Raw genomic sequence first — 25227 nt, 5'->3', positions numbered from 1 at the left:
ATATCCATATTTTGGAGAATGTGTAAACGGTCCGTTTTGTTTCATGTTTGTGACCTCATGGAAGGCAATACAGCCATATTACCTTAACTCTGTTTATACAGGTGCCTCCATTATGAGGTTTGCATCTAATTATTGTATAAAATGAAACTATAAGTGAAAAGTGATGTTAAACCTTTAATGTGAGAGAATTGTATTCCCTTTAAAGTTGAACTAAGTCATTGGCCCGCCCCGATTAGCACAGACATGATCTGGCGTCATGGAACCGCCTTTTCTATTGTTACGAATAAAACCCCCTCCTGAGAAAATCCTCTTCAGACCACGCATGCTGAGGTGGCACAGGTTTGAGTACCAAGACTAAGCAAAGCCACAGCGTGAGCTGTGATTGCGAATAGTTATTGAATTCCTAACCATACCACGTGGAGCATTGGCTACACGGCTGGAAATAGTTAAACTCGGAGACTATCGATCCCCACAGAATAAGAGCAAATCTTGCACACCAAAGAGCAAATCTTTAATGATGATAAAGACATGACACATGGTAGCATCCACATTAATGTAGAAGTGTTCAGAAATATATTCTAATTTACAGTCAAAAAGTGACTCCAAAATGACACAAATCCTTATTTACCATTCATTTCTATTTGACACAACATAATCCGAAACACAAAAAACTGCAATATGCATCCAACAAGTTTGTTGAGTGCCAAGCTTGAAGTAGTCATTGCGTGCTAGGAATATGGAACCAAAATAGTACAATTCTGACTACAGACATGTAGATAGGAATCAACCAGTGCCCGAGCACCTGCCCTTCTAAGAGAAAGTGTCCTCGCTGGATTTTTTACATTTTATTAATTATTTTGAGTGAGTGAGACTGAATGAGCATGAAAGTCAACAATTGAATTTGCTTCTCCTCAGGCTACAGAGCATCCCAAATCCCTCTTCCATTACTCCCAAGATTCTTTTTTTTTTTAAATGAATATGTTTGGAATGTAACAATTTGCTCATCACATTAGGAAAAAATAATACATTTAAAAAAATGTATTTTTGCATTTTATTTCAGTTTGCAAACAAATATTTTTTATAGTAACTTAGATAATAAAACCGCATACAAATATTATAGTCTCTTTTTTGCTTTCTTAAGGCAGGTGTTTCAGTCAAACTCTGCGGTGGTGGGACAACCAGGGAATAGGGCGATTGGCTCAGTGTTCCACCGTGATTGGCTCAGTGTTCTGTTACTCATGGGGACACCAAGTCACCTCAAAATCTATTGGGAGAGCTCATTAGAAGTGCCCATCCAAGAAGGCTCAATGTCATTGGCCACAGATTTTTTTTTTAATCACATCTACCATAGCGTTGATTGGACTGATCATGTCAACATCTAACTTTCAAAGTCTTAGTTAGCAGTTGCCACTGGTAAGAGGCACATCAGCAGCAGAAAAATATATATAATAATTGGGGGACAGCATAGCTAGCTAACTAGCAGATTTACATCATCAACTTCCCGATGTCAATCATGTCTTTAGGAGGTATTGTCATTAGCTTGCTTACAAAGTCTGATGAGCGAGTGTTGCAAAAAAAAAAAAAAATCACTACAGAGGCAGTTGGTATGTTAAGAATTATGGACGTTTATTTCTGTGTGCTGTTTTTTTTTTTTTTTTTTATATATTTTTTTTGTACATTTTTTTTATACACCTGCTGCCTCCCCCCCAGCCCTGACACACTAAGTGAGTTATCCAAATACTTGACACCTTCAAATGTGGGGATAGATACATAAAGTGCTTTCATTTCTAAATGATAAAACAGATAGATATGTATGAAAATACCCTAAAATAAAAATGTGATATTCTGTACTGTCGCCACATAAAACAAAATGCTGGAGTAGAGAGCTAAAGTAAACGTTTTAGCTTCACTATCCAAATAAATACTAGGGGAGTGTATATTAAGTACTGCAACTTTAGCCATAGCTTTAGCTTCACTGTAGCACTATAGCTTTGGACATATAGCTTTAGCCCTGGCAATTAGCAATAACCTATAGCTTTAGCCATATATTCTTTCAGCAATAGGCTTTAGTCATACAGCTTCAGCAATGCAAGCTCACACTCTCAGATGGAGAGGTACACTGGCAGACCTGTGGATGGAAAAACTGCACGCATGCACGTACGTCAGCTACACGTGGGGTAGCACACCCACACAAACAGCACAGGCCACTTCACCGTAGTGAAGGCTTGGTACAGTGTGTACCCATCCCTGAGTGGGGTTAAATGGGGCAGGGCAGCCACATTGGCCAGAGGCATTAGTGGCTGACCCAGCGCAGAGGTGTGTGTGAAAGAATAAACATGAGTTAGCACAATTGAATGTGCTCCCCCTCAGGCTACGGCGCATCCCAACTCCCTTGTCCATTCCTCTCCGCCACCCATCCCTCCACCATCCTCTTTCCCCGTTAACAGCCAATCCTCCAGCCCCTCCCATTCTCACACTTACTCGCCAATTAATGTGCAAAAGCGGATCGCTACTACAGCAATGGAGGATGAATAAACAGCAAAAAATGTGTGTTAGAGTTGTTAGGTTACTTACGTAGGAAGTGTTTCTCCAGTAAGGCAATCTCTAGATGACCCTTCATCTCATTTAGCCGGTCTGACTCGCTCCTCTGGAAGTCTTGAAATGCTGCAGCCATGGTGAGAGCCCCTGAACCCGCCTGCACAGAGGAGATACGCACATTCATACAGGCGTAATATCAAAGCACACAGACTGGAAGAACTGAAAGGCGGCCTCCATGGTGAGAGCCCCAGAACCGGTCAAAGCAAGAACAACAAAGAGAGGCGAAACTGACATTAATACAGGTATGACAGCAACACACGCACGCCAAAACATGCATGAGAGCGACTTTCAACAAAACATGCATGAATTAAAAATTGACACACGCATCACACACACACCATGGCGGAGTAGCTATATCTCCAGTATGATGACTCACAGGCAGTGCGTTTCCCTCCCGTTTGGAAACGCGTTGCAAAGGAGATCCCTACCGACTGACTGTCCTCTAGTCTAAACACTACACTGATGACTCAACCACTCTCCCTAACTGACTGACTCAGATCTTTAGACCACGTAACCGCATTACTCCATAGATTACCAGACTAATACCAGGTGAGCGAGATGGTGAGAGGGGAAGAGTGGAGGAGCAGATGAAAAGAAGTGTCAAGAGAAAGCGACAGAAATAGGAGTGTTAAAGAAAGCGACAGACAGAGAATGAAACGAGGGAGGAGAGTGTGGAAGCTACCGTGCTGTGTTGCTATTCTGAGCCACTGCAGGTTTACCAGCCACCGACTGACCAACGCAGGCAGGGTGCCCCTTTAAGAGGCTCCCGCCACAGACAAAGACACACACGGACAAACACATACACTGCAGCAGCTTCTTCTCCCTGCAGCAGTCCTGACTGCAGCGTGTCTTAAACTATTATGCTGCCTGTCAAGTCCACGAGAGACACACACACACACACCGCATGAGAAAGCGAGAACAAGGGATGAGTAGAGAGAAAGGAATGAAGGAAAGATGCCCTACTTAGGATGCAGCCAGTGATCAACAAGGGATGAAGAATAAAGGCAGTGAGACAAATGAAAGACTAAACAGACAGCCTTCGCTCTGTAGCCCAAATGTCAGAGAGAGATGGCGAGAAGGAGGATCGAGAGGAGACGGGGGGAGGACAACAATAGAGAGGGATGATGAGAGTGAGGAGAGAAAGAGCGAGCTGGAGAGGGGAGGGGCTAGACTGGGTGGGTCTGAAACAGGAAGAGGATTTGGAAGTAAACACCTAAGTCATGTGATCTGGTCCTGAGGGGCAAAGAAGAAGCAGTGCAGAACTAGCACTGAGGAAGGAGCAGTGTCTGTATGTGTATATATTTTATTTATTAATTCAACCTTTATTCTTATTTACAATGATGGCCTACCAAAAGGCAAAAGGCCTCCTGCGTGTGCTGGGATTCAAAATTTAGGACAAAAAAAAACACTGCATGATAGAGACACCACAACATTATATAGAGACCAAAGACAACACAGCATGGTGTGTGTGTGTGTGTTTGTTGGGGATCATTGCAGCAGAGCCCAGGCTCTTAAAGAACTAGGACCCTGCATAGAGAGAGAACCTTTGTTGGGCTAACTCTTTGAATTACTGGGAGAGGCATATTACTGGCATCTTCATTTACAAAACCACTGTTCAGGTCTATTCCCCTCAGTTCTATGCTCCTACGATTGCAAAAGTAGTTTTTCAGACAATGACTAGAAAGTCAGCAGCAACCTCACACATACAGGTGGCATGGAGCTTGTCTCATGACTGTTCCTGGGCAGAAAATATATATAATTATTAGGCTTTGGCCACATACCGTTTATCTGGTTATTTTGAAATATCGACAGTATGACTTTCGATACCGGTTTTGTGGGTACCCATAAACCCCCCCCCCTCCTTAGTTATGCTTATAAACTTAAATATAACTATAAGAAATCTAAGATGACAAATAATTTCCCTAGCTCAGTGCTCTAGCTATCCTTTCATTTGCTAACTAAATGTTAAGATGAAGCTTTTTGGTTACACCAAATACATTCAATCCCCTCCTGGATCAAGATCCCTGTTGCCTAAATAGGTGTGTGTACATTTTTTTTATAAATCATAAAAATATTGTTTTGTACAAAAGAGTGTGAAAGACCAGGCATTCTTAATGTTTTGTACACACTTGGCAATCTCTCGCCCAGCTTCATGAGGAATGCTTTTCCAACAGTCTTGAAGGAGTTCCCACATATGCCAAGCACTTGTTGGCTGCTTTTCCTTCACTCTGTGGTCCAACTCATCCCAAAACATCTCAATTGGGTTGAGGTCTGGTGATTCTGGAGGCTAGGTCATCTGATGCAGCACTCCTTCTCTCATTCTCGGTCAAATAGCCCTTGCAGTCTGGAGGTGTGTGTTGGGTCATTGTCCTGTTGAAAAACAAATGATAGTCGGACTAAGTACAAAGCAGATGGGATGGCGTATCGCTGCAGAATGCTGTGGTAGCCATGCTGGTTAAGTGTGCCTTGAATTCTAAATAAAATCAGAGTGTCAACAGCAAAACACCCCCGCGCTTCATGGAGGGAACCACACATGTAGAGATAATCTGTTCACCCACTCTGTTTCACAAAGACACGGCGGTTGGAACCAAAATGCTCAAATTTGGACTCATCAGACCAAAGGACAGATTCCCACCAGTCTAACGGCCATTGCTTCTGTTTCTTGGCCCAAGCAAGTTTCTTCTTATTGGAGTCCATTTATAGTGGTTTCTTTGCAGCAATTCGACCATGAAGGCCTGATTCACGCAGTCTCTTCTGAACAGTTGATGTTGAGATGTCTGTTAAGTGTTTGGGCTGCAATCGGAGGTGCAATTAACTCTAATTAACTTATCCTCTGCAGCATTGGTAACTCTGGGTCTTCCATTCCTGTGGCGGTCCTCATGAGAGTTTCATCACAGCGCTTGGTTTTAGCGACTGCACTTGAAGCTTTCCAGATTGACTGACCTTCATGTCTTAAAATGAACGGACTGTCATTTCTCTTTGCTTATTTGAGCCGTTCTTGCAATAATATGGACTTGGTCTTTCACCAAATAGGGCTATCTTCTGTATACCACCCTTCCAGTTAAGTCAGTTAAGAACAAATTATTTACAATGACAGCCTACCGAGGAACAGTGCCTTGTTCAGGGGCAGAACACATTTTTACCTTGTTGCTGGATCGAATCCCCGAGCTGACCTTTCGGTTACTTGTCCAATGCTCTAACCACTAAGCTAACTGCCACCCCTTTTAACTAGCAATACCTGTTAACTGAAATGCATTCCAGGTGACTACCTCATGAAGCTGGTTGAGAGAATGCTAAGAGTGTGCAAAGCGGTCATGAAGGCAAAGGGTGGCTACTTTAAATCTAAAATATATTTTGATTTGTTTAACCCTTTTTTGGTTGCTACATGATTCCATACATATTATTTCATAGTTTTGATGTTCACTATTATTCTACAAAGTAGAAAATAGTCCAAATAAAAGAAAAATCCTTGAATGAGTAGGTGTCCAAACTTTTGATTGTATCCATCCATCCACACTTATTCTGTTTAAATGGCACCCCTTAAGAAAAGTTCCAGTAATACAGTACAGAAACGGTATGATAAAACTGGATACCGCACAACCCTAATAATTATATCTGTGGCAGGAAATTAAACCTTCAATCAAACCACAAGCTGGCTACATAAATGGTACATTTGATGTTTGGTTAAAGGGGAAAACAATAAATATCCACGATTAAAATCTAGCTGTGCGTTTCAGCCCAACAGGAGAGCGTTTCCTGATCATGACTCATCGGTGCTGTAGCAGGTGTCGTATCATCAGCGGATTGGCATAAAAATGGTTGTCCAATTGAAGACTAATAACAGACACCAACAGCACAGAGGCAGACCACTCACAATCAGACCCTGTGGGAAATAATCAGAGAGCACTCCTAACAACAGAAAGATATCATCCCTATTAGAGCATTCTAGCAAAGATCAATGACAGATCAAACCACCTGGGCTGCTGTGATGGGAGGGAGTGAGGGAAAAATGGATGTTTTATAGCAGAAAACATTGAGAGGACACACACACACACACACACACATATATATATATATATATATATATATATATATATATATATACACATATATATATATACACATATATATATATACACTTTTTTTCCAGCTCTAGTGCACAGTTGGATGTGTGCAAAACAGTCTGTTCATATAGGGAGCAATAAGGGCTCCATTAGCAAGCTGTAGGCTGTACCCCTCAGGCGTGGCCTGATGAAGAGCAGAGTAGCTGGACTGGACTGCTATACAGTCTGCCAGACAGACTACTAAAGTAGGCGCCTGTTCGCGGTGATATAATTCCTTCCATGTTAGAAGGTTAAGCAAACAGACAGCGCCTTAGCAAAGGTCTGGAGTTTAAAAAGCAAGTCTTACCTCTGTCTGACAGAAAAGACCGGCGTTTCTACTGCTTCTATTCCTCTTGGTTCGGGTACAGGCCATGCAAATGACTTGCAAAACACTCCTGCTGAGATTTGCTCTACTTAGAAGGGGATTAAAATGGGCAAAACCATAACATTACAGAAGCATGGAATAGATTCATGGATTGATCCAAGATTGAGTCATCAGCTGTTACAGTATTCCTGCTCAATACAACCAATCCGGACAGTTCCATAGTTAAGCTAAATATGGATTAGAATGCATCGGTGACTTGTACCTTTGCAGAAAGACTTAAAAATCAGGAATGAGGACAGTGGATTGACATGTGGATAATCACTTGCACCTACAATCTGTGTTGTATGAGATATTGAATGAGAGCTAGATAGGACGTTCTAGAATGGCCTGAATATCTCAGCTGAGGAATTGCCTCCCGTCATGTTATTTGTTTTGGCTTATTCTCCCCTAAGCTACAGACCGGCTGAGACATCTTATTGAGCTGAAAATAAAAATTTACTCCACTTCTCATCCATCAATAGCGTTCTCCTGTCATCATCTAACCCACAGAGACAAGACAGAAAGGAGAGACAGAAAAATGGAGGAAAACAACTATTTTTGTATCCTCTGATGCCAGAGGCCATCAGGCATAAGGTGATGTAACGCTAACACCACAGTAACCTGAAGCAGCAGCAGTACTCTAGGCAACTGGGAAGCTGGCGTGGCAATGGTTGGTGACCCAGTATCTCTGGCACTGGTCCTAGTGCAGCCTTAATCACAGAGGGAGGACATTTTGAGTGTGCTGTGGCCAGGGGATTAATACTCGTGACCAGGGCCTCTGTGCCAGTTAACCAGTAAGAGTAGGGGTGTGAAACTCATTTCCCCAGGGGCTGCACTCAGTCTTCACCAAGGTCTGCAGGGCTGCACTTCATTTGTTATACTTCCTTGCCCTCAAAATTTGCTAAATAAATATTTTTCCATCACTTTTGGAACTGTCAATGTTTTCCCAACTGTCTAGATTTAGTTGAGGACTGTTAGCAAGCAGCACAAAGTAAACCAACCACAAATGTAGGTCCATTAAGTCTACACAGTTTTGATATGGTTTTAGTCATTTCAAAGTCAACAGAAGCTTTCCCCCAGAAAAGCCACCTGCGGACCAGATTGAAAGGGCTAGAGGTCTGAGCCTCGAGTTTGACATGCGAGTTAAAGGTTACACACAGGGGAATGGGAGACTCAATCGTCTAGAGTCCTACTCTCCTTGTTTCACCTTCCTAGCCTGTTTATGTATCCAAATGCCCCCGTCGGACTCATCTGCACTGACAGGCGCAATAAGGGGAGGAACAGGGAGAATACAGCAGAGGGTAAAGTATGTGTATACAAAGCCTTCGGAAAGCATTCAGACCCCTTCCCTTTTTCAGTCAATCTACATACAATACCCCATAACAAAACAAAAACTGTTCATTTAAAAAATATATATATAAATTAGCAAACATTTCTGAAATATTACATTTAAAAGCCACCTGCGTACTTTGTTGAAGCACCTTTGGCAGAGATTACGGTCTCAAGTCTTCTTGGGTATGACGTTACAAGCTTGATACAACTGTATTTGGGGAGTTTCTCCCATTCTTCTCTGCAGATCCTCTCAAGCTCTTTTAGGTTGGATGGGGAGCGTTGCAAAGGGTCAGAAACGTTCAGGTTAAATTTCCAGAATTTTCCCAGAAATTTTCCATGGGAAGTTAAGCCTGGGGATTTGGGGAATTTTGCTTAAATTCATCAAAAAAAGTTAGCTTATAACAGTGAACCTTTTTTTTGCTTATAACAGTGAACCTTTTTTTGAGAATCACATGTACATGTGATTCTCAAGATCTTGCACAGTAATGAGATGCTATTGAGCCCAGACTACTACACTGTCTGAGCCAAGGACTACATGTTTTCTGGTAAGTTTTTATTACAATACTGGGTGGGGTGAATATCTTTGATTACATACAGTGGGGAGAAAAAGTATTTGATAACCTGCAGAATCGGTAGTGTTTCCTACTTACAAAGCATGTAGAGGTCTGTAATTTATATCATAGGTACACTTCAACTGTGAGAGACGGAATCTCAAACAAAAATCCAGAAAATCACATTGTATGATTTTTAAGTAATTAATTAGCATTTTATTGCATGACATAAGTATTTGATACATCAGAAAAGCAGAGCTTAATATTTGGTACAGAAACATTTGTTTGCAATTACAGAGATCATATGTTTCCTGTAGTTCTTGACCAGGTTTGCTCACACTTGCAGCAGGGATTTTGGCCCACTCCTCCATACAGACCTTCTCCAGATCCTTCTGGTTTCGGGGCTGTCGCTGGGCAATACGGACTTTCAGCTCCCTCCAAAGATTTTCTATTGGGTTCAGGCCACTCCAGGACCTTGAGATGCTTCTTACGGAGTCACTCCTTAGTTGCCCTGGCCGTGTGTTTCGGGTCGTTGTCATGCTGCAAGACCCAGCAACGACCCATCTTCAATGCTCTTACTGAGGGAATGTTGTTTGCCAAGATCTCGCGATACATGGCCCCATCCATCCTCCCCTCAATACGGTGCAGTCGTCCTTTCCCCTTTGCAGAAAAGCATCCCCGAAGAATGATGTTTCCACCTCCATGGTTGGGATGGTGTTCTTGTGGTTGTACCCATCCTTCTTCTTCCTCCTCCAAACATGGCAAGTGGAGTTTAGACCAAAAAGCTCTATTTTGTCTCATCAGACCACCTGACCTTCCTCCTCTGGATCATCCAGATGGTCATTGGTAAACATCAAATGGGCCTGGACATGCGTTGGCTTGAGCAGGGGGCCATGGCGTACGCTGCAGGATTTAATCCATGACGGCGTAGTGTGTTACTAATGGTTTTCTTTGAGACTGTGGTCCCATCTCTCTTCAGGTCATTGACCAGGTCCTGCCGTGTACTTCTGGGCTAATCCCTCACCTTCCTTATGATCATTGATGCCCCATGAGGTGAGATCTTGCATTGAGCCCCAGACCGAGGGTGATTGACCGTCATCTTGAACTTCTTCCATTTTCGAATAATTGTGCCAACAGTTGTCTTCTCACCAAGCTGTTTGCCTATTGTCCTGTAGTCCAGCCCAGCCTTGTGCAGGTCTACAATTTTATCCCTGATGTCCTTACACAGCTCTCTGGTCTTAGCCATTGTGGAGAGGTTGGAGTCTGTTTGATTGAGTGTGTGGACAGGTGTCTTTTATACAGGTAACGAGTTAATACAGGTAATGAGTGGAGAACAGGAGGGCTTCTTAAAGAAAAACTAACAGGTCTGCGAGAGCCGGAATTCTTACTGGTTGGTAGGTGATCAAATACTTTATGTCATGCAATAAAATTCCAATTATAATTACTTAAAAATCATACAATGTGATTTTCTGGATTTTTGTTTTAGATTCTGTCTCTCACAGTTGAAGTGTACCTATGATACAAAATTACAGACCTCTACATGCTTTGTAAGAAGGAAAACCTGCAAAATCGGCAGTGTATCAAATACTTCTTCTCCCCACTGTATATGATTTTTTGTTAACTAGTAAATAGTAGGCTACAGCAAGTGTTACATGCCATGCCCTTCTCCCCCGATTGCTCAGTTTGGACAGGCCACCGGCTCTAGGAAAAGTCTTGGTGGTTACAAACTCCTTCCATTTAATGGAGGCCACTGTGATCTTGGGGACCTTCAACGTTGCAGACATTTTTTGGTACCCTTCCCCAGATCTGTGCCGACACAATCCTGTCTCGGAGCTCTACGGACAATTCCTTCGACCTCATGGCTTGGTTTTTGCTGACATGCACTGTCAACTTTGGGACCTAATATAGACAGGTGTGTACCTTTCCAAATCATGTCCAATCATTTGAATGCACCAGAGCTCAATTTCAAGTCTCATAGCAATGGGTCTGAATACTTATGTAAATAAGGCATCTTATTTTTCTACATTTGAAAAACATTTTCCGCATTGTCATTATGGGGTATTGTGTTGATTGCTGAGGATTTTTATTTATTTAATCCATTGTAGAATTAGGCTGTAAAGTACCAAAATGTGGAAAAAGTCAAGGGGTCTGAATACTTTCCGACGGCACTTTATATGAAGTGAGAGGACTGTGTATGCAACGACTGACTGTCTTTTCCTGAGGCCTCCTCCAGTCAGTGACCTCTCACACCCTCTCAGTGAGCAGCTGCCCACATGCCTGGTATAGAAACACAGGGCAGTCAGCCTGCGACATCCACACACACACACACACACAAAACGTACACACACACGAAATGTGTACACTAAAGTCCTAACTCTGCAAAGGTCTCAGTTTATATTAGAAAATCAGCAGATGAGCACAGGAAACTGACCTCTGAGGAAATTAGACAATCAAGTGACCAATCTACTGTTTCAATATGGTGGAAAACACTGACTGGCTGATGGTACATGAAGCATGAAAAAGTCAAGATGACAGTGCAGTTTAAAATATCCCGTTGAGACAAGTCCAAACACTGAGATCATCAGCAGTAATGATATATTAAATTGGCAAGCAGGGGACGATAAATTCAGAGTAACCATAGTGGCTGAAAGCCTTTAAGAGGTCGTGTGTGTGTGTACTCTGTATCCCTCCCTCCAACCCTCCCTCTGAGGAATGAGTAGAGTAAACAGGAAGAATGCCTATCAAACCACCCTGTGCTTCCTTTTCTCTTTCCCTCCCACTCTTGCTGAAGTACGTTCTCCATTAAGTCTCCCTGAGGGATAAGTAATCAACTTCACTGGAACCTGTCTCTCACACACACACACACACACACACACACCTGTAGCAACATTAAAACAGTCTCTTTGCTTTCCCCAGGAGGTGCTGGAGATGTTAAGCTAAGATCAAACTTCGGTCTGCAAAGTAGGCTAGATGTGTGGGAAAACACGTCTGCCAGTAGGAGCTTTTCAGGTAAACATCAAACGGAGGACAAGCGGAACATTTCAGTGGAATTTTTTTTTGAAAATGTTCTGTAGGCTACAGTCAGATGGTGGGATGATTTTGTGCCCAATTTACACTACCGTTCAAAAGTTTGGGGTCACTTAGAAATGTCCTTTGTTTTTGAAAGAAAAGCTATTTTTTAATTCATTAAAATAACATAAAAATTGATCAGAAATACAGTGTATACATTGTTAATGTTGTAAATGACTATTGTAGCTGGAAATGGCAAATATTTTTATGGAATATCTACATAGGCGTAGAGGCCCATTATCAGCAACCATCACTCCTGTGTTCCAATGGCACGTTGTGTTAGCTAATCCAAGTTTAGCATTTTAAAAATGCTCATTGATAATTAGAAAACCCTTTTGCAATTATGTTAGCACAGCTGAAAACTGTTGTACTGCTTAAAGAAGCAATAAAAAAAATCTAAACGGGCCTTCTTTAGACTAGTTGAGTATCTGGAGCATCAGCATATATGGGTTCGATTACAGGCTCAAAATGGCCAGAAACAAAGGCCTTTCTTCTGAAAAACATCAGTCTATTCTTGTTCTGAGAAATTAAGGCTATTCCATACGAGAAGTTGCCAAGAAACTGAAGATCTTGTACAACGCTGTGTACTACTCCCTTCACAGAACAGTGCAAACTGGCTCTAACCAGAATAGAAAAAGGAGTGGGAGGCCCCGGTGCACAACTGAGCAAGAGAACAAGTACATGAATGTCTAGTTTGAGAAATAGACACCTCACAAGTCCTCAACTGGCAGCTTCATTAAATAGTACCCGCAAAACACCAGTCTCAACGTCAACAGTGAAGAGGCGACCCCGGGATGCTGGACTTCTAGGCAGAGTTCCTGTCCAGTTTGTGTACTTTAGCCCATCTTAATCCTTTTCTTTTTATTGGCCCGTCAGATATGGCTCTCTAAACTCTTAAAACAGGTTTAGACATGTTTGAAAGTCTATTAAAAAAATAGAAACACACTACCGGTCAGAATGTTTAGAAAACCCTTTATTTTTACTATTTTCTACATTGTAGAATAGTAGGGAAGATATCAAAACTATGAAATACCACACATGGAAACATGTAGTAACCAAAAAAGTGTTTCAAATCAAAATATATCTTATATTTGAGATTCTTCAAAAGCCACCCTTTGCCTTGATGACAGCTTTGCACCCTCTTGGCATTCTCTCAACCAGCTTCATGAGGTAGTCACCTGGAATTAATTTCCATTAATAGGTGTGCCTTCTTAAAAGTTAATTTGTGGAATTTTTTCTTCTTAATGCATTTAAGCCAATCAGTTGTGTTGTGACAAGTTAGGGCTATCTTCTGTATACCACCCTATTTGGTAAAAAGAAAACAAGTCCATATTATGGCAAGAATAGATCAAATAAGCAAAGAGAAAAGACAGTCCATCATTACTTTAAGACATGAAGTTCAGTCAAACTGGAAAATGTCAAGAACTTTGAAAGGTTCTTCAAGTGAGGTCGCAAAAATCATCAAGCACTATGACAAAACTGGCTCTCATGAGGACCGCCACAGAAAAAAGAAGACCCAGAGTTACCTTTGCTGCAGAGGTTAAGTTAGAGTTGCCAGCCTCAGAAATTGCAGCCCAAATAAATGCTGCAGAGTTCAAGTAACAGACATCTCAACATCCACTGTTCAGAGGAGACTGTGCGAGTCAGGCCTTCATGGTCGATTGCTGCAAAGAAACCACTACTAAACGGACACCAATAAGACAAAAACTTGCTTGAGCCAAGAAACGTGAGCAATGGACCATGACTGGTGGAAATTTGTCCAAATTGGAGATTTTTGATTCCAACCGCAGTGTCTTTGTGAAACGCTGTGTGGGTGAACGGATGATCTCCACATGTATATTTCCCACCGTAAAGCATGGAGCAGGTGGTGTTATGGTGTGGGGGTTCTTTGCTGGTGACATGATCTTGAATTTATTTAGAATTCAAGGCACACCAGCATGGCTATCACAGCATTCTGCAGCAATTCTCCATCCAATGGATTGTGCTTATTGGGACTATCATTTGTTTTTCAACAGGACAATGACCCAACACACCTGCAGGCTGTGTAAGGGCTATTTGACAAAGGAGGAGAGTGATGGAGCGCTGCATCAGATGACCTGGCCTCCACAAATCACCCGACCTCAACCAAATTGAGATGAGTTGGACTGCAGAGTGAAGGAAAAGCAGCCAAAAAGTGCTCAGCATATGTGGGAACTCCTTCAAGAGTGTTGGAAAAGCATTCCAGGTGAATCTGGTTGAGAGAATGCCAACAGTGTGCAAAGCTGTCATCAAGGCAAAGGGTGGCTATTTAAACAAATCAAAATATATTTGAGATTCTTCAACACTTTTTTGGTTACTACATGAATCCATAAGTGTTATTTCATAGTTTTGAGGTCCTCACTTTTATTCTACGATGTAGAAAATAGAAATAAAACTCTTGAATAAGTCGGTGTTCTAAAAATGTTGACCGTTAGTGTACCTTATTTACATAAGTATTTAGACCCTTTGGTATGAGACTCAAAATTGAGCTCAATTGCATCCTGTTCCCATTGATCATCTTTGAGATGTTTCTACAACTTGATTAGAGTCCACCTGTGGTAAATTCAACTGATTGGACATGATTTGGAAAGGCACACACACCTGTTTAAACACCCCAGTTGACAGTTAATGTCAGAGCAAAAACCAAGCCATGCGGTTGAAGCAATTGTTCGTAGAGCTCCAAGACATGATTGTGTCGAGGCACAGATGTGGGGAAGGGTACCAAAACATTTCTGCAGCATTGAAAGTCCAATAACACAGTGGCCACCATCATTCTTAAATTGAAGAAGTGTGTAACCCCAAAGACTCTTTCCTAGATCTGGCCGCCCAGCCAAACTGAGAAATCGGGGGAGAAGGACCTTGGTCAGGGAGGAGACCAAGAACCCAGTGGTCACTTTGACAGAGCTCCTCTGTTGAGATGGGGAGAACCTTCCAAAAGGACAACCATCTCTGCAGTACTACACCAATCAGGCCTTTATGGTAGAGTGCCCAGATGGAAGCCACTCCTCAGTAAAAAGGCACATGAGAAACAAGATTCTCTGGTCTGATGAAACCAAGATTGAACTCTTTGGCCTGAATGCCAAGCGTCACATTTGGAGGAAACCTGGAACCATCCCTACAGTGAAGCATGGTGGTGGCAGCTTCATGATGTGGGGATGTTTTTCAGCAGCAGGGACTGGGAGACTAATCAGGATCGAGGGAAAGCTGAACGGAGCAAAGTACAGAGAGATCCTTGATGAAAAGCACTCTGGAGCAGGTTAGGACCTCAGACTGGGGTGAAAGTTAATCTTCCAACAGGACAACGACTCTAAGCACAAAGCAAAGACAACACAGGCGTGGTTTCGGGACAAGTCTCTGAATGTCCTGGAGTGTCCCAGCCAGAGCCCAGACTTGAACCCGATCTACATCTCTGGAGAGTCCTGAAAATAGCTGTGCAGCGACACTCCACATCCAATATGAGAGGGCCTGAGAGGATTTGCAGAGAGGAATGGAAGAAACTCCCCAAATGCAGGTGTGCCATGCTTGTAACGTCATACGCAAGAAGACTAGAGGCTGTAATCTCTGCCAAAGATGCTTCAACAAAGCACTGATTAAAGGGTTTGAATATTTAGTGGTTGCTCCACTAAAAGTTATGTGATTATGCTGCGGTACTTAGAGGTAATTTGTGGTTCAGTACAGTACCCTGTGTCACCACTTCATTGCTCCAGACCAGCACAAGGGTGAGCTAGAGCACGGATTATGCTTTTGGGGCCTACTGAGTCTAACTGACAATGAACGTGCAACATAAACCTAAATAGAAACGGAGTTGTGCACACCTTCAGTAATATTTAATAAAACTGTTGTTACACTAAGGTTTAAATTATTTTACTCTTACTGTAGTAGCGTAGCCCACTCCCGAATGGTCACGTTGTACAGCGACTGAGTGGCACAACGGTCTAAGACACTGTATAGCAGTGCCAGCTGTGTTACAGATGCTGGTTCAATACCCATGCCGGCCTCTACTGGGAGGCCCATGATATGACAGAAATAAATAACAAAACTGGCTTTATTTACAAAATTAGTAACAATGTCTCATTCCATGTTCAAGAATGGCCTTTTTCCTCAGTCATTTTACTTTATTTGAAAACATTTTTTATAATAATCACTTTGTTTAATTTAGAATTATATAAAAGCCCCTTGGATATTCTCACAGATATTATTAACCCTATTAGCAGGACAATATATATAGGTCATGGCTCCCGAGTGGCGCACAATGGGATTTCCTTGCAGTTCTACAGCTGTATCCACTGAAAGCTTGCAAGGTTCAAGGCACGAGGGCAGGGGGCACAGGATGGGCCGCAGAGCTACGCACAGAAGACAGACCTAGCCCATGGGGAAGGGAGGAGGAAGAGGGATGTGGACCCCCACCACACTGGGCAGCACAGAGCAACACTTTAAGGGGCATTGCACTAATAATGGCCCCAACTAGGGAAACGTTCCCACTGTTCTTAGTGCCAGTCTGCATGTTCAAATTAAGACAACATAACTAAATGTCATTTTTATGCTTTCGCTAATAAAATGATAAAAACTTTCAAAATGCCAATGTTTATTTAGTTACGGATCCATAACTAATTACTATGGGAATAAATATCACTGAATTACAGAAATATTGGAACAAAGTTTTCTAATGAAGGTAAACAAATTGTTGCTTACTGGAAAATACTATTTCTAACACACATGGTCATGTTGTAGAGCGACATTATGGCTATTAGCTGGACAATAGACTTGCCTAGGAGGAGGGTGGCGGGAGAATTCTATTGTCAAATTAGTTAGGTTGGCTGTATCATAACCGGCCCGTGATTGCAACCAATTTCAGTTTAATCCACCAGAAAAGACTAAACAAATAATACATCAAAGGGTATTATGTATCACATCACATCGGAGTCCAATAGGACGGTGCAATTGGTCCAGTGTTTCTCTCCTCTTAAAACAGAAATAAATGTTTTGGTCAATACTAATATTATTTTGGTCTTTATTCACTTTACAATCGACTTTCATTTTTTAAATTTTATTTAATAAATAACCTCAAATATTTTTAGATATCAAGTTGATGGCACAGTCATGTAGCGGCACCTACAGAAAGCTGAGTGACTAACTCATTCATGGCTTTGGATCAAAATAAATAAGTACCAACATTCTTTCTGATAGTCTTTAATAAAGAAATGTTTTGGTTATCCTGACCTGGACACCATGTACAGTATAATAATAGCCCATTATTGGCTGTTATAGCAGGATAATATACCTTTACCAACACCTCTCTGTATTTTGATACTTTGTGGATGGGGCCGCCCGATTGGTGCAGCGGTCTAAGTCACCACATCGCAATGTAAAATGAGTTGCTACAGATACCCGTGCCGGCCGCCACCGGGAGCCACATGAGGCGGCTTTTGGTTTTAATTTAGAATCATCCAATCCTCGATATGTAATTATTGGCAGAGAGTCACGTCATATTTTTCGATATACTGTAGGCCTACAGTAGGCGACATGAGTCTCATGTCACCTACTAGTGTTGAGTAATGTGCTGTTAAAAGTGGTGTAGGTCTTATTTAAAGAGCATATTGAAGTTAGAAGCAATAGGATTTGAAGCAGTAGCCTACAACTATTTGAGCACCGTTTCGCGTTCCTCTGAGACAATCATGGGGACTAGCATTAATGGTACCAGTGGTTGCCACTTAAATAACGTGCCATAGAATTCTGCGGCACCACGCAAGCTGTGCTGCAATATGCTGCAACTTTTAAAGGACGAACCACTATGTAAATGTCATATTTCATTTTTTTAAATTAGCAAACATTTCTACAAACCTGTTTTTGCTTTGTCACTATGAGGATTTGTGTGTTGATTGAGGGAATAAACAGTTCAATCAATTTTAGAACAAGGCTATAACAAAATGTGGAAGAAGTCAAGGGGTCTGAATACTTTCCGAATGCACTGTGTAGTCTGTGTCCAGAATTCAGTTTACATTTAACCCATCTGAACAGTAGGCTACTTTGACGTGCCATAGGCCGATTTGAAGTCCTTTTGTATAGCGCCTCACAGATCATCACACAACATCCACTATTACCACGTCATCAAATTTTTACCAAACATTACATTTCTGGCCCTCACTTCTTTATTTTTAACTCTCCATTTTGCAGCTTTTGTCTTGAATGTTTTGTTTTTTTAAACAGATATTGTTCTTTTTGCCTCAGTGGATTGAAGATAATTTTTTCTGACCATTCCCAAGAGCTTGGCAACTGGTATGTAGGCTATGTCACACGTAAAGCCTAAGATTTAGGGCCTACACACTAATTCCATAGCGTAAAAACTCAAGAATTATACAATTTATTTTGTATGGTTTTCTGTTGATGCAACCTGACTGCCACCCACACAATATTTCAAGACCCGTTAGGAAACACTGACATAGAGTTTTTCCAGACCACCTGATACGGCCTATAACTATGACCCAGAGTTTTTCCTGGTCGGGTCCCGTTGAAAGGAAAAACTGCTGTCCCTGCTCATGGTCTCTCATTTGAGTCAAAGAACACAGCTAAGTAGAATGAATACTTACAGGGTCTCCTAGTTCTTCCGTGTCTTGTGTCTTGAGTGAAGGCTTCGTCCTCAGCAGGATGTCATCGCTACATTCATTGTCGGATCCGTTGGGGGACTCTGCTAGATCCAGGAAGTCGTCTCGCTTCTGACCTCTGAACCTGATTTTGTCCAGCCGCTTTAGCATGTTCAACACCCCTCTCGTCGGCGGCTTTACCTTAGCATGGTGTACAGCATTTCTGAAAAGACAAAACAGAGAAGGGTCAAAGGTTCCCCTTTGAAACGCAGTGAAAATGAAAGGGACACATTTCTTTGCATTAGAGTTTGCTTTTGTAAATAAGTACCTAAACACTACAGAACACAGATGCACAAGTTAAGACAATTGTTGAGTGTGGCCAATACAAGCCTTTTTTTTTAAATAAGATGCATAAATAGACACCATACAGACAAACTAAAATATAGGCCAGCCAGGAGCCACAGTATCCTAATAATGTAGCAGATCACTCCATTTAAGATGTCATCTCTGCCCCAGTATCCAGTTAAAGACTATCACCTTTCATAATTGTGTTTGTCATCTCTGTCTATGACTCAGACAGCCTAATGACAGAGACTGTGTCCCAAATGGTGCCCTATTCCCTAAATAGTGCACTTTTGACCAGAGCTCTATAGGCCCTGCTCAAAAGTAGTGAGCTATGAAGGGAATAGGGTGCCATTTGGAACACAGCCATATAGATCTAGCGGTAGATCCATCGAAGGCTCAGTGTTTGAGTCATCCGCCATCATCCAGGGCCACGTCTCTTACTGCTTAGGAAATTATCACAACGAGGCATGGAGCGAGATGGAGACAAGAGGCGATCACCCTCTCACTTCAAACACGGTCACCAAAAATATATACGACTTAACGACTTGATTAATGTGAATCCTTTTGACCTACATCTACACTCCCCTGCGTATTTATTTAGGCATTGAAGCTAAAATGTTTAATTTGGCTTTATAGCCTACTCCAGTATTTTGAATTTGAGAACAAATGTTTTGAGGCAACAGCACAGAAAGTCACATTTTATTTGAGTGTATTTTCATACATAGCTGTTCTACCCTTTAGAAATAAAAGCACTTTATGCATCTAGTCCCCCCATTTGAAAGGGCCATAATATCAAAACATGCTAATCTCTCACCATTACCAATAACAGGAGATGTCACCATTTTAATGCCTCCAACTTTCTCACTCTGTATCTAATCCCCCCCATTTGAAGGTATCATACATATTTGGACAACTTCCCTTAGTGGATTACATTTTGTCAAAAGTTTAGAATTTTGTCCCATATTCCTAGCTAATGATGCTCAAGGTAGAAGTTACCCCTAACCACAGATCTAGAATCAGATTACCCCTGCCCCAATCCTAACCGTTTAGGAGGTTGAATAACCTCTGACATTAGATCAGTCCTTAGGTAACATTCTCTAGTCAGATAATGACCCCATAGCCCAGAGCTCACCACCATCAGCTTAGCTTAGTGAAGCATCTAGACAGTTGCAGGAGCAAGGTGAGGTGAGAGGGTACCATAGGGTAAAGCTGTAATGTTGTTCAGAGAAGAGTGAGTTTTTCCTCAATGGGATATACCTAGAGAGCTCTTAAGTACTGCTTAATCATACACACAGTCAAACATATACAAGGTTAGACTACACAGACTCAAGACACTCACCCCCACCTCAAATATTCAGGCAAATTGACACTGTACTCTTGACACAGTAGACTGCACATCAGTCTATACGCCTATGAGAGCCATTGCAATGGCAGCCATGAGTGCTGTCGTGTCTCACTTCAATGAGATTACCACCTCTGATGTGAATCTTCTGAATAAAAGAGAAGGGGCCACAGAGACTTGACTATGCTCCCCTCGGTGCCTAGTGTGTGTTTGATTGAGCACCTTGAGATGAAGAAAACTGCATTCTAGGAACTGGATAGTCAATGGCATCGTTTAGTAGTGATGGAAGGCCCCACACTTGAATAGAAAATAGGACATTGTTGAATTAAACAAAGACATTAATCAGACATTGTTAGGTTTAGGGTGAGAGATAAATGAACAGATCTTTCTGAGCATAATACAAACTAAAAACTCCCACCTGGAACCCCCACTGGCAAGTGTTTTACACCTCTCACACCCACCTGTAGGCATCACATTTATTTTAGGCACAGTCACCTCACAGGTTTTGTTTCACATGAAATACACCAAACCCCCTGTCAATGTCATTCCTGGTTGCAGACCCACTGAACCTGTAGTTGACATGCGATTGTTCATTCAGAGACTGAATTCTGAATGAATGTCAACGTTAGGCTAAATGCTTTAGAGTGTTTGGTCATTTTTATTAAAAATTAAGTTAAATAGGAACAAAAACAACCTGATTTCAACTATTATTATTATTTAGAAAATATGAAATGAAATATATCAATATTATCTGAGGACACCAGAAAGCTATTTGTGCATCTTTCCAGGCCATGGGACTTTTGTCTGAATGGCCAAATCTGTTTTTTATTTTTATTTTTACCCTTGTGGTTTTTACTGTTATTTGGCATTTCTTGTTGCTTACTACCTACTATCACAGTGACAATAACATGTGGTAGCCAATTAGCTTGTTAATGGTTTCCAAACAAATTCATGAATGTGATAGAAAACTATACAGCTATCTAGCTTGTTAACTAAGTTGACTGCCTCGACTAGCCAAAATTGACAATTGACTTGTTTTGAAAGTTGGATGATCTTATCCTTTGAGGCTTTAAACGTGTTCTTACTGGGAAACATCCATGGCAGGCATTGTTGTCACCTTAGCGCACCACAGAACTTCTGAACATTAACATGCATCGCTTGCGGTACGGGCTTGGAAGGACCTTATCTTTCATATCAGGAAAAAAAAAAAAAAAAGATTTAAAGAAACAATGTTAAATTGATACACACCTTTTTTTTTAAATAGGGTTGGGGTTAGTGTTCCCACATGGCCATATCTCCATGTTAGTGTGTGCTTACAGAAGACATGGACCACCTGTGCTAAGTAGCTATCTAGCATGCCCCCGAACACCTGTGTGTAACAGAAGGCCGCCAGAAACATGTTGTCACTGAAAAATACTGTTGGCTGCAACTGTGATAAATCAATAAAGCCTTGTACACAATGAAGGCCTTTAATGCCCATTTCAGTTTTGTTTTTCAAATCCGTTTTGTAACACTGACTGTCCATAGACAAGTGACCTAATTGGATTTGTGGGTGTTCAGACAGCAGTCATTTGCTGACATGGCGACGCTAGTTGTCATAATAATGACACGCGTGTGTACAGTGGTGTAGGCTGATTGGTGTTGGTGCTCAACTTCCGATCACTCAGAAAGAGCTTCGGGGTTCTTTTAACAAACCTTCCCCTTACAGAAGACGCCTTCGTCCAATTACTTGTGTGACGTAATGGAACAGAGTTATGATCAAAGGCTAAGGCACTGTGAGCGGTCATAGCTTCGCAGCAAACAAAAATAAAACGGCTTATAAAATGAGCCTAACACAGGGTGATAATTGACGGAGTACGAAGAACCAGGAATGTATGGCTTCACTGTACCCGCGACGATTTATAACAATCCGCGTGAGCAACAGTAGGTGTTGGCCCGTGGTGACAACGTGACAAGTCCGTTATGTTCGTCTTCGCTTCATTATTGAAACATTGGCGATGCAACGTTTCATTTGTAATACATTCATTTACTCGTAGTTCCCATTTCTCAATTACAATTGTAATCTTCGTAAATGACAGGCTACGCACAGTAGCCCTTGCGCCCTATTAAAAACATTAATTACCCAACTAAAAGCCAGACGTTTACATAAACATCACACGCAAAGACTTGAGCTAGGCTACTTTACATGATATTATTTATATTTAAAAAATACGTTTCTTCTTACCCAGCCCGTAAATCGTAGCAAAGTTTCATTAACACAGAGAATTGCCTTTGAATGTATCCAGTAGCTTCCACCTGCTCAGATCCGCCAAGCCACAAGCTGTTCATTGAGCCTCAGCCCCGCCATCGCAATCCGCTCTTTTGTAAACCAAAGAAACGAGTTTACATCCCGCTGTATCCTTGATTAGTTTTGCAGGAATGCCAGTTCCCCCCCGATAGATAATAGTATAGGCGATCTCCGTCAGTACCGTTTGAAACCAGTCACTCTCTCTCTTAATTCCATAGCTCTCGCAAGCCAGATCAGGGAATTCCGTCAATGTCAGCAGACTTCCTTTCTTAAAGGGGCCGTTTATGGAGTTTCAAAGTTATCAACAAGCCTTCCCTTTCTGTTATTGTACCGCCCACTCTGTATTCGTCTGCCTTCATAATGCCCATCAGCATCCTCTGTTGGATGACAATATTATAGCAATGCAGGCCTACCAACAGTATTGCATGTGCACAGTTGATTTAATATATTATTCGACAGTTCTTTCATGTAATACAGGTGATAAATAAATAATACATTTAATGAATTGACATTTGCACGTATAAACATTTATATATAAAACAGCAATGAAACAAATGTTTTAATAAAATCACCAAACAGTTGCCAAGTGTTTTTGAAATGCAAACCTTTGCATGTTTCCACTCAGATTAGCAAGGTAAAAATCTAAACTTCCATCATCTTTTTTTTTAACCTTTATTTAACCAGGCAAGTCAGTTAAGAACACATTCTTATTTTCAATGACAGCCTGGGAACAGAACAGTGGGTTCAGCCTGTTCAGGGGCAGAACAACCTTGTCAGCTCAGGGGTTTGAACTCACAACCTTCCGATTACTAGTCCAACACTCTAACCACTAGGCTACCCTGCCACCCCAGAAATGAGAAATGAGCTCCAAAACAATGACATGATGTCAGCTGGTCCTTTTGTGGCAGGGCTGAAATGCGGTGGAAATGTTTTTGGGGGGATTCAGTTCATTTGCATGGCAAAGAGGGACTTTGCAATTAATTGCAATTAATCTGTTTACTCTTCATAACATTCTGGAGTATATGCAAATTGCCATCATACAAACTGAGGGAGCAGAATTTGCGAAAATTAATATTTGTGTCATTCTCAAAACTTTTGGCCACGACTGTATAGTCCGTTTGTCCTGTTATGCAGTTGTTGCAAAAATTATTGTAGACTAGTCAACATGCATTTGACACCATACAATGGTCTTCTCTATACTCTCCAGCAGCTGATAATCTGATACTACTGTTGTTCCATCCTGGTCAGGGAATGACCCCTGACCCTTACACTACATCTCACTGGATTGGCTGTCTGAATAACGTGAACTCTGCCCCCTGTGAAACCTAATGATGAGATTAAACACTGGGATGGAATCATAGAACCCTGTTGTCAGTCTGTTGTGAGACAAGGTCTGTGACTCAGTGATGAAACTGTTGATACACTACATTGCCAAAAGTACACTATATGACCAAAAGTATGTGGACACCTGCTCGTCAAACATCTCATTCCAAAATCATGAGCATTAATATGGAGTTGGTCTTCACTGCTATAACAGCCTCCACTCTTCTGGGAAGGCTTTTCACTCGATGTTGGAACATTGCTGCAGGGACTTGCTTCCATTCAGCCACAAGCGCATTAGTGAGGCCGGACACTGATGTTGAGCGATTAGGCCTGGCTTGCAGTCGGCGTTCCAATTCATCTCATCTCAAAGGTGTTCGATGGGGTTGAGGTCAGGGCTCTGTGCAGGCCAATCAAGTACTTCCACACCGATCTCAACAATAAAATTCTGTATTGACCAGTTCTTGTGCTGACTCGGCGATCCCATTCTGTGAGCTTCTGTGGCCTACCACTACACGGCTGAACCATTGTTGCTCCTAGACGTTTTCCCTTCACAGTAACAGCACTCAGTTACCGGGGCAGCTCTAGCAGGGCAGAAATTTGTCAAACTGACTTGTTGGAAAGGTGGCATCTTATGACAGTGCCACGTTGAAAGTCACTGAGCTCGTCAGTAAGGCCATTCTACTGCCAATGTTTGGCTATGGCGATTGCATGGCTGTGTGCTTGATTTTATACACCTGTCAGCAACGGGTGTACCTGAAATAGCTCAATTCACTAATTTGAAGGGGTGTCCACATACTTTTGTATATATAGTGTACACCCCTTCAGTAGGCCTATAGACTTACTCTGGGGCACGTTCAGCAGGATGCAATGTTTTGGAACGTTCAAATTGTTCTACATAGCATATTACTAACATGCCTCTCTGACATGTATACTCAACAAAGATATAAATGCAACATGCAAGAATTTCAACAATTTTACTGAGTTCCAGATCATATAAGGGAATCAGTCAATTGAAATAAATAAATTAGGCCCTAATCTGTGGATTTCACATGACTGGGCAGGGACGCAGCCTTTGGTGGGCATGGAAGGGCGTAGGCCCACCCAATGGGGAGCCAGGCTCAAAATTTTATTCCACAAAAGGGCTTTATTACAGACAGAAATACCTCCTCAGTTTCATCAGCTGTCCGGGTGGCTGGTCTCAGACGATCCTGCAGATGAAGAATCCAGATGTGGAGGTCCTGGGCTGGAGTGGTTACGCGTGGTCTGCGGTTGTGAGGCCAGTTGGATATACTGACAAATTCTCTAAAATTCTTT

The 25227-nt window shown here is 41.8% G+C and overlaps 1 protein-coding gene across 6 annotated transcripts in view; it reads right to left on the bottom strand.

The window, feature by feature from the left end:
• Nucleotides 1-22864, bottom strand: part of gramd4a (GRAM domain containing 4a) — a 73790-nt gene extending 50926 nt beyond the window's left edge. For 2 of the 6 annotated variants that reach the window (XM_024373139.2, XM_024373140.2), the window contains exons 1-3: nucleotides 22528-22864; nucleotides 18623-18839; nucleotides 2575-2695 (exon numbers count right to left, since the gene is read on the bottom strand). In XM_024373139.2, coding sequence (XP_024228907.1) covers nucleotides 2575-2695; nucleotides 18623-18839; nucleotides 22528-22631 — 442 coding nt within the window. In that variant the 5' untranslated portion in view covers nucleotides 22632-22864. Of the gene's footprint in view, nucleotides 1-2574; nucleotides 2696-2936; nucleotides 3722-7008; nucleotides 7120-18622; nucleotides 18840-22527 lie in introns of those variants that run through there. The other 4 variants (XM_042298173.1, XM_024373141.2, XM_024373142.2 and 1 more) reach the window with 4 other exon arrangements.
• Between the last annotated feature and the right edge of the window lie 2363 nt (nucleotides 22865-25227).

This window comes from Oncorhynchus tshawytscha, linkage group LG15, assembly GCF_018296145.1.
Source record: "Oncorhynchus tshawytscha isolate Ot180627B linkage group LG15, Otsh_v2.0, whole genome shotgun sequence".
NCBI classification, from domain to species: Eukaryota; Metazoa; Chordata; class Actinopteri; order Salmoniformes; family Salmonidae; genus Oncorhynchus; species Oncorhynchus tshawytscha.
Note: the sequence above shows the minus strand (reverse complement) of the source record. Positions and strands in the feature narration are given on the sequence as shown.